At 48.3% G+C, this 10,000-nt stretch overlaps 2 protein-coding genes across 9 annotated transcripts in view; one reads left to right on the top strand and one right to left on the bottom strand.

Annotated features, from left to right (window-relative positions):
- hibadha (3-hydroxyisobutyrate dehydrogenase a) overlaps positions 1-3,634 on the bottom strand; it is a 17,890-nt gene extending 14,256 nt beyond the window's left edge. For all 3 annotated transcript variants that reach the window (XR_012928854.1, XM_076044115.1, XM_076044116.1), the window contains exons 1-4: positions 3,475-3,634; positions 2,304-2,464; positions 2,092-2,201; positions 861-982 (exon numbers count right to left, since the gene is read on the bottom strand). Coding sequence is in view for 2 of the 3 variants with exons in the window: in XM_076044115.1 (XP_075900230.1) it covers positions 861-982; positions 2,092-2,201; positions 2,304-2,464; positions 3,475-3,544 (463 nt within the window). In the remaining variant the exon portion in view is untranslated. The remainder of the gene's footprint in view (positions 1-860; positions 983-2,091; positions 2,202-2,303; positions 2,465-3,474) is intronic.
- A 298-nt stretch (positions 3,635-3,932) lies between these two features.
- Positions 3,933-10,000, top strand: part of tax1bp1a (Tax1 (human T-cell leukemia virus type I) binding protein 1a) — a 20,682-nt gene continuing 14,614 nt past the window's right edge. For 4 of the 6 annotated variants that reach the window (XM_076044108.1, XM_076044104.1, XM_076044105.1 and 1 more), the window contains exons 1-2: positions 3,934-4,279; positions 5,325-5,532. In XM_076044108.1, coding sequence (XP_075900223.1) covers positions 5,344-5,532 — 189 coding nt within the window. In that variant the 5' untranslated portion in view covers positions 3,934-4,279; positions 5,325-5,343. Of the gene's footprint in view, positions 4,356-4,807; positions 4,960-5,324; positions 5,533-10,000 lie in introns of those variants that run through there. The other 2 variants (XM_076044110.1, XM_076044109.1) reach the window with 2 other exon arrangements.

Genomic DNA, 10,000 nt, shown 5'->3' with positions numbered 1-10,000 from the left:
GCGACTTGTAACCAAAAGAAAGAGTATTCCTCCATCCAACACACACACACACACACACACACACACACACACACACACACACACACACACACACACACACACACACACACACACACACACACACACACACACACACACACACACACACACAGCCCTGTTTACACTGCTGTCAGCACAGCAGCACTCAGCACTCTGTGTTCTGTCCCCAGTAAAAAAAAAAAAAAAAAGAAAAGAAAAAACAGACGGGGACAGACAGGGACGAAGGTTACCAGATAAAACATCCACTCATCAAATCGGAAACATCGTTTTTTTTCCTTCCTCTTCTTTTACAGCGCTGCTTTTCGGTGCTTCACTGGGGCTCCAAATGAAACCAGGCCAAAGCACTTATTCAATGTCCACAGAGGAAGTGGATTGAAAAACCTCATTCACCTGAATGTTTGTGCATCAAGAATCACATAATCTGGTCAAAAATGGTCCTGGGAATTTCATTCTTTTTTTTTTAGTTGTAATTCATGCCACAGCCACAGCAGCAGCAGCAGCAGCAGCTTCTCAAAGTCTCCACAATGTGCAAGAGAAATTCCTTCTCAACCGTCCTCTGGCTGAAGCGGTCATAATGCTGCTCAGAGGGAGCAGATGGGTGGAGTAACCTGTTCTTAAAAAAAGAAAGATAATAACACCTGACCTCGCCCATGCCCATCCCTCCGAGGGCAGCCAACTGCCTCCTTGCACTGCCTCACACCTTCTAACAAGCTGAACACTTTCCACAGTGGTGAGAAAGAGGGGAAAACAAAGTGCTCTGCGTGACCGATTTCGGGCTAACGCTAACGGCTGCGTCGTGACAGCCGCGGCTGTTTTCTTACCTCCAGACACCGGCGCGTCCATGAAGACGGCGCCCATCTTCTCGGCGGCCAGCGCCATCTCCTTGGTGACGGAGGGGTCAATGGTGGAGGAGTCGATGAGCAGGGTTCCCTTCTTCACCTTCCTGCAGCAGGGCCGAACAGAAGAAGGAAGAAGAAAAAAAAAAAAGGTGAAGAAGGTGAAGAAGAAATGGGAGAAGAAAATTTTAATAAATAAGTAATAAATAAGTTCTTATTAATAGAAGAAGCTCAAATGTCACACACGTGGATTCTTCCCAAAGAAGAATGTGTTCAGACTGCAGGCAAATCTGATTCAATTCCGATTCCTTCTCAAATCCGATTTTTAGGCGTGACTGTCCACACTGTTTTTAGCAAGTGTCCAAATGTGGTTCTGCTCAGACTGGGACTGAGTCTTTCCTGCCAGAATTCTCCGACTTTCGTCCACTTTTCTTCTTATTGAAAAGCAACCATAGACCGAGCAGCAGGTATAAAACAACCTCTACGTTGTCCATTGCTGCACTGTTGTGTGTCGCACAGAAATGACGTGGACGAAAACATTGTCCCGCTTTACCACGTCGACTCACGGTCTAATGATCACAGAGCCAATGAAAACACAATCGTACCGAGGTGCACTGTAGCGTGGCGAGGCGAGGCGAGGCGAGGCACTGTAAACACGCCCTAAGACAGAGGTCCCAAACCGCCGGGCCGCGGACCGGTGCCGGTCCGTGGGTAATTTGGTACCGGGCCGGACAGAAAGAATAATTAACTTGCGTTAAATTAATCCCGTTTCATTCATTATCTGAGTCTGAACAATTTTATTTTGAAAAATTACCGGATTCTCTCCGTTACGTCTATCTAACGCTCAACTCTTGACGCATGTTAAGGCGCTTGTCTCGGTCACCTGATACGTTACCGCGAGATTCATGCCGGTCCGTGAAAATATTGTCTCACATTAAACCGGGCCGTGGTGCTAAAAAGGTTGGGGACCGCTGCCCTAAGACGCATCCATCCAAATGCCATTTGAAACTACCGCCCGAAGGTGGTTTCAATCCGTTTTGCAAAAATCAAATTTCATGTGATTTGTGACTGTTCAGACTACTGATTGCTGATTGCTGGCAGTCTGAATGCAGCTTAAGAAAGAAGAAAAGAAAAGGAAACTGTGTGTGTGTGTGTGTGTGTGTGTGTGTGTGTGTGTGTGTGTGTGTGTGTGTGGTGGTGGGTCCAGTTAGCGTACTTGAGGATCCCGTTGGGTCCGGTGTACACCTCAATGACGTTGGGGCTGGAGGGCAGCATGGTGATGATGCGGTCAGCCTTCTCGGCCACCTCGCCTGGAGAGTCCACCACCTGCAGGGGGGGGGCAGCCATCAACGCCGTTCTTAAACACAGTCACACACACAGGCAAAAAAAAACTAGCAGAAGAAGAAGCCGCTGCGCGAGCGCGTTCACCTGGGCTCCCATGTCCTGCAGCTCCTTGCAGGAGCCTGGGAAGACGTCGGTGGCAATGACGGGGTAGCCGTTCTTCAGCAGGTTCTTGGCCATGGGACTGCCCATGTTACCCAGGCCCACGAAGCCCACCGGGGTTTTGGAGGCCATCGACCGCGACGACACTGAGAGGCAACATCCATCAGTACGATGCAAAAAAAAGAAAGAAAGAAAGAAAGAAAGAAAGAAAGAAAGAAAATTATTTCCCTATTTGTCAAAATTAAATTAATTGACAAAATCTGTTCCAGTCCAGGAACCAAGAAAGCAGGGCCACTGTGGGGCTTAATGGTTCTTTAGCAGACTGGCCAAGCTATTAAACACTGTCGGGCCAGGCTATCAAGGAGCGGCCAGCAGGATGCCTCCAATCCAGTATACAGCAGCAGGATTAGACCCTGACGGCGGAGCCAAAACCAGGACCAATCCCTCAAATCCACTCTGATGCAGACAAAACACAAACACGGGCAGGGGAAACTGCTGTGCACTGAGATCTGACACTCGATTTTCCACAATTCAGGTCATAAGGAAGCGGCCGTAGGAGTTCTCCTCGCATTTAATATTAGCAATGGCCAAGTACCTGCATGGATTCGTTTAATAATTCACAAGCTTTTAGAAAGTGGTTTTCACTGGGAGTAACGTGAAGCTACAGCAACAACTTCCTTTTCTTCCGAAAAACAACACATTCAGCCAGTCCACAAATATCAAGTCTAAGGATCAATAAATAAATAATGAATAAATAAATAGATCAGTCTCACTATTTGATTTGATTTGAGCAATTTGCTGAATTTGCTTTGGTGGTAGTAATAGTAGTGGTGCCTCAGTAACACCAGAACCCAGTCTGGTGGCTTTGGAGCCATTAAACTGTCAGAGTATACGCAAAAAACACAGCTTGTAAAAGCTGTCAGTGACAGGCAGACACGCAGCCACGGCAGGTGGTCTGCTCGGGGACACCGTGTCCAGTCCCCTTAAACAGCACATACACCGTCGGCTGTACATACTTCCCTCAGAGGGGGGCTAATAGGCTAACTGGCTAACTGGCTAGCTAACTGACTAAAAGCGGCGCGGCGCGCTAAACGGTTTAGGGAACACGGGCCGACAAAGAGGGGCGGTGAAGCCGAGGAGGCGACAGCAACTTTACCGAAGGCCAAGTCCACGCGTCTGCTCCACCGCAGCGACAGAGTTCGCGACACCCTAAACAAGGCAGCCATGCTTCGTTCCCCTTGACCTCGGTGGCGGCGCACAGTGACAGCTGTCAAGCCGAGGAAGAGCGACCGGGTTCCGTTATGACGGGCAGCGACGGCAGCCAACCGGAACTCGAGCTGACGCGCCGTAGCCAATCGGGGCAGCGCTAGAGGCGGGATATCCTGGCCTCTTCAGTTGCACGCTCGGCAAGGACTGTGGTCTTTTCTTTAATTTAATTATTTTAATTAAAAAGTTTCTATCGACTATCGAAGCCCTGTAGGAAAATCATTTAAGCAGCGCTTACTGTGTGTGTGTGTGTGTGTGTGTGTGTGTGTGTGTGTGTGTGTGTGTGTGTGTGTGTGTGTGTGTGTTTAGCGTTTTAATTTTTGTGAACTAAAAATGTGCAGAAAATAAAAAAAAATAAAAATCTATCGACTACGATAATAACTGTGTTGAGTGCACGACGATGTTGTGAAATACTAATCGTAATATAGTTTTACTTAATATTATTTAAATACTAGGGTGAATTAATAATAATCAGTTAATCAATATCTCCACTCGGTCTGACTCACTCCGACACGCAGCATCCCCAGCCAGCATCATTGGTACTGCTCAGCATCCCGGAAGTGGAGCAGCAGCAGCAGCAGCAGCATCATCATCATCTGCTGCTTCTCAAGGAAGGGAGAGACCAAGTGGATCCATGGATGAAAGAAGAGACGCGTCATCGTCAGAGCTTTGACAACAACTACAACGGGACAGCGGTAAAAGACAAACGAACCGGCCTCTTCCAGCTGGCTAGCAAACGTTTGATGTCACTCTTTCTTGTCAAGAATAAAGGTTTGCGTTGCCCGCTGTGTTGCTGGCTCGGGGAGCTAGCCCAAGCTAGCCAGTGATTTGACGCGACGTGGCCTGCTCGCCAGCTGGACGTTAGCTACCTAGCTACCTTTAATAAGATTACCTTCCCTAGCAAACTAGGCTCGCAGGACGTGCGTATTATTATTTTGACCACGGAGGCCTGGAGCGGTGCAGTGAAGCTGCGTCGCAGCCTGTTCGCTGTTATTCTCGCCCATTTGCTAGCTAATGCAGTGACGATGACTCGGGCTCTTCTTCCCACTCGTTAACTTGCGTTTTTATTTTATGACCAAAACATTTAGCGACAGGTGGAGGCCCAGTTGCTCTTGTTGGCTGTGGTCTGATGAGCTGATTGACTTATTCTTGAGCACGAACTAAATCTCTGTGGTTGTAGATATCGTGCTGAATCGTCTTGTTGTTAAAGATGATGGGTGGGTTTTTTTTTCTATCTAGATTCTAGACCCTGTGTAGACGCGTCCTTCTTCATGGTTAACCGGTTTGGGACGCAAATGTGACGTTTCCCTTTAAATGCAATACGACAACGACAACAAGGCATGAAAAAGAAAAACTAGAATCATCTGTGTCTTAGGTAATAAACAAAGCTTATTGGTCAGGTCTTATAACTGGTGCTATTTTAAAATCCCACTGTGTCATTACTATTTTCAGATGTGTATTACCATGATTATTACTGAAGTTGTAGTTTTTGAAAATAAAATAAAACATAACTTTCCAGATGTAGAGAGAGCGGCATATTTAACCCTCTGTTTGAAGCCACCTGCTAAAACCGCTGCAGAGTTGAGTTGAGTGGAGATCTTCCGTTCCACGTGTTTGGAAGGAGACTAAAACAAGGTGGACTCAGGGGACCGACCCTGGCGTGATGTCACTGACCTTGGTGATGAATAAAGTATCTTTGACTTCATTTCATCCCTCTGTTCATTCTGTTTCCTCTCGCAGTGACCCCTGTCAGGGCGCCATGTCGTCGTTCCAGGTGGTGGACTCGTCGCCCGGCAGCAGCGTCAGCATCATGGAGACGTCCAACTTTGCCCACGTCCTCTTCCAGGACGTGGGCAAGAGCTTCCTGCCGCAGGCGCCGCTGGAGTGCCGCTACACGCTGACGCCCTACATCACGCCGCACCCCAAGGACTGGGTGGGCATCTTCAAGGTGCGCACGAAAGCACACGCACGCACACACACACACACACACACACACACACACACACACACACACACACACACACACACTCACGGTCCCTACTTCTTCTACAGGAAGTTCTATAGCCGTGTTCAGACCGCCAGCCAGAATCCCATTCAGATTGAAAGCGGATCGCTCTCTTTTGTAGTCTGAACAGTCACAAATCACATGAGATCTGATGTTTGCAAAACGGATTGAAACCACCTTTGGGCAGTGCCATGCATTGCAACAAGTGCCGCTGTCGCAATGATATGACGTCACCCGCTTACACGCTACGCTGGGCCGCGCCTCCGCTCCCACCTGATTGCTCAAACATGGCCCTGTCTGAACAGAACCAGGTCCGGATTTGAGAAGGAATCTGAGTTCAATCACAACAGCAGTGACCCCATCCGGTGTCCACGACTTGTAGCGATGCATTGTGGGATACATTGAGTGGACAATACTGATGTTCTCTCAGGATTGGGACCCCACTGCAGCAACATGGCATAACCCCTGTATAGTGACTGTGTAGTGACTGGCTCCGCCTTTAACCCCCCCCCACCACCACCTCTACTTTCTTGTGGTGGCAGAGAGAGGAAGAGTGTTCACAGTGGGGGGTGAAGCAGGGCAGGGGTGTCAAACCACGACCCACCCGTCCCCCTTAGCTTAATATTTTTTTTCCGTGCAGCTCTGCCGCCGCCATCGTTGGCGCTCTTTTATCAGCGCCACCAATTCTCACAAGTAATTAACAGGAAATGCGAGCAAGCGAGAGAGGGAGGGAAGGAGCGGGCAAGCAAGCGAGGAAAAGCTCCCGTCTCGTAAAGTCAGAGGACAAACATTTTTTTTTTACTGTTTGCCGGCAGAGGCGACGTCAAACCGGCGACCTCAGAGCGGCTTCGAGCCGAGGTACAAAGATGCTTTTTTTTTTCTTTTAATGTGGAAACACGAGTTGATTGGAAAATTTCAATGGCGGCGCCAATCAAGTTGTGTTTGAAGGCTACAAGCAGTCGACGAACACCACAACCACCACCACCACCACCACCCTTTTCATCCTCTGACGTCCACATCTGTCTGTCCTACTGTCTGCCCGTCTGTCCTACTGCCTGCCTGCCTGACTGCCTGTCTGTCGGTCTGCTGGCCCCCTGCTGGAGATATTTATCATTGCAGCAACATCACAGCCCAGACACACAGACGCAGCTCCCGGTCGTGTGTCTGTGTGTCTTTGGAGACATTAACATTTATGACTTTCGCTCATTATTCAGCCTTTTTTATGACGACACTGAAAATTTGAAATGTGTCTTTTTCTTTTTTCTTTTTTTCTTTTTTTTTTTTTTTTACAACATAACGCGGCTGTTTAGTCTGATGGTTTCAGCAGCCGACAGTTCGTCGCTCAATAAAACCAAGTGATGGATGAGATCAGACTGACAGCTGAGCGGCTCCGCTGCCGTGTGAGTGTCTTCACTCGCCGCGGGCGAAATCTTTGTGTGGCAATGACTCAGGGCAAGTCGACACACACCCCTACCCACACACACACACACACACCGGTGAGCCATACCTATCCCGGAGACTCACTCTCACAGGCAGCAGAACCGTGAGGATGACTCAGACTGCAGGCTCTCCCTGCAACATGAGCTGTGCACAGACACCCCCTAGTGGCCGAACACCTGCACGACGGAGAAGAAACGACTGAACAAGTGGTTCTCAACTGGTGGAGTCTTAGGACCAACGTTGTTTTCTCCCAAATATTTCACATATTTATATCTCATAATATTTGTCTCCTCACCATGAGGTCGTGACCCAAATTGATTCCACAGAAATAAAAACGTGAGCCCAATGTCTAGGAAATAAATTATTGAATTAAACTGTGTGTCCTGCAAAATAAATGCTCAACATTTTCTCTATAAATCTACACATATATACAATTAGAATATCAAGTAGAAGTCAGAAGGCAATTTAACATAAAAGATGAAACCAACAAATTTTATTGAGCCATTCCACGCAAATTGACATCTAAAGCAGTTCCTTGTTGTAACTTTGCTGATTAAGATTTTCATAAAGATTTGACTTCATGTAATATTCTAATTTTCTGAGTTTTTGATTTGGAGTTTTTTTTAAGCTGCAAGACCTGATCAGCAAAATCCAAAGAAATAAAAACTTGAAATATATTGATTTTCATATTATTTGTTTACATAATATGTCAAATTCACCTTTTAAGTTGAATTGCAGAAATACTACAACCTTTTCAGGATATTCCGATTTTCTGGGTCGTACCTGTATATGTATATTATATAGCCGTGACCCAATCAAAACCGCTCCTTGGCCTACTTTTGGGTTGCGACCCACCAGCTGTACTAAATTAAACTAGTTGTGCCGCAGCTCTTGACACTAAAAACTAGTTCACAGTTTAATAATTACTTTTTGCCATTTTAAAAAAAAAAAAAATCTTCTTGTCTTTTTAAAGTTGAAGGAAGTCACATAAAGTCAAAGTGATGACCAGCTAATGTTTATCTTCCTTTTTCCTCAAATAAATGTTTTTCATGCACAGGGGAACTGAAGTAATTGAAATCAGATTGTCGTTGTTGATGGTAAGAATTCACCGGTGCGCCCGCTCACTCTGATTTGGGATTCCGTTGACTGCGAGGAAGTGACTGACAGCTGGAGGGGGGGAGGGGGGAGTGTCCTCTCCAATAACAACAATAATAACAGTGTCAGCGTTTATTGGAGGAGACGAAGAGTGATGAGTGTGTGACCACAACACTGGCACACTGCTGATTTACTCTTTTGTTTGTCCACTGAACGCATGCTGTAGTTTAATTGGAGTTTTACGACTCTCTCTCGCTCACTATCACTCTCTCTCTCTCTCTCTCTCTCTCTCTCTCTCTCTCTCTCTCCCTCTCTCTCTCTCTCGCACACACACGCACGCACACTCATACTCAGGCTCCCTGCAAAAAGCCCCGTGGAGGTTCTCTGGGTTGTGGCATGTTGTGTTGGGAGAAACCCGTTGTGTGAGTGTATAATTAGCGTGTCATCGCTGCTGCTGCCTCACACCTCAGCCCACTGATGGATGGCTGCTGCTGCTGCTGCTGCTGGCTGTGATTATTTTATCGCATCACTCCCGTGCTGGAATGCCAGCGTGGCGGCCCGGCTGTCACTCAACTTCACTCTGCAATTAGACAAAATTATTTATGTGGCTGCTGCTGAACAAACACACGTGAGTGCAGGCAGGCAGGCAGGCAGGCAGGCGCAGCTGGCAGCCGGCCAGGAGCTGCTCCTCTTTCTCCACCTCCTCCGCCTCCTGCTACTGCTGCTGCTCCTCCTGCTCCTGGCGCTCCCTTTCCTTCTCCTCCTGCTCCTGCTGCTGTTGCTACTGCTGCCTCTCCTCCTTCTCCTCCTCCTGCACTTCCTCTACCTCCTGCTACTACTGCTGCTACTCCTCCTCCCCGTCCTCCTCCACCTGCCCCACCACCTCTCCCTCTCTGCCTCCACCTCCTCTTCCTTCTCCTCCTCCATCACCTCCACCTCCTCCTCCTCCTCCAGCTGTGTGTGTGTGTAGTTGTCAGCAGGGTGGTTGTTGTAATCTGCATTCAAATTGTTTTTTTCTATTCCCATCAAAAACTGTTTCCTGTTTCAGCAGTGCGGTGGTGGCGATCACGCCGTGGCCGTCTGTTGGTTGTTTTTGTTGTTTTTTTTTTTGTCTTCTTTTAAATAAATTGTGTACCAACAGGGGAAAAAATTCCAGAGTGTGGAATGTCCACAGGTGGTCGGGTTATGTAATGTGAGGAACATGTTGGACACATGTGATTGGATTGCGTGTGTGTTTGAGTGTGTGAATTCTGTGGAAGGGCGGGGCAGGAGAGAGAGAGAGAGAGAGAGAGAGAGAGAGAGAGAGAGAGAGAGAGAGAGAGAGAGAGAGAGAGAGAGAGAGAGAGAGAGAGAGGCACGCTCGGCTCGCTGTGACGTTCGCTCTCACTCCAACATCTCTGCCAGAGAGGGGGGAAAAAAAATCCCGTCTCGCCCCGAAAATTCTCACCTTTTTTATTTCCAGCTGAGTTGTTTTGTTTTTTTTGTAAAGTCCGCCCCCTCACACCCTTCCTCCCTCCCTCCCTACCTCCCTCCCTACCTCCCGCCTCCCTCGCTGTCGAGCCTGCTTGCTCACCCCCCGCCCCCCACCCCACCCCAGTTCTCACACCTCGGCCCCCACCCCTCCTCCCCCCTCCCCCTCTCTTTGAGGCCAAACCAGGCAGGAAGTGAGGAGGAAGAGGAGGCGTGTGGGAGAATTTTCCACTCCTGCCTGAAAAAAGGGGAGAAGCGCCTCCCTTCCTCCCCCCTCCCTCCTTCCCTCCCTCCCTCCCCCTGCCCCCTCCCCCCCCTCCCTCCCTTCATCCCTCCGACTGTGGCTGATTAAAAAGCTTCAAACCCTCAAACAGGAAAAATAGGACAAACACAACTGTTGGTCGCT

This window comes from Nelusetta ayraudi, unplaced genomic scaffold (genome assembly GCF_046127955.1).
Source record: "Nelusetta ayraudi isolate G7.1 ecotype Tasmania unplaced genomic scaffold, CSIRO-AGI_Nayr_v1 ptg000079l, whole genome shotgun sequence".
NCBI lineage: Eukaryota > Metazoa > Chordata > Actinopteri > Tetraodontiformes > Monacanthidae > Nelusetta > Nelusetta ayraudi.
Note: the sequence above shows the minus strand (reverse complement) of the source record. Positions and strands in the feature narration are given on the sequence as shown.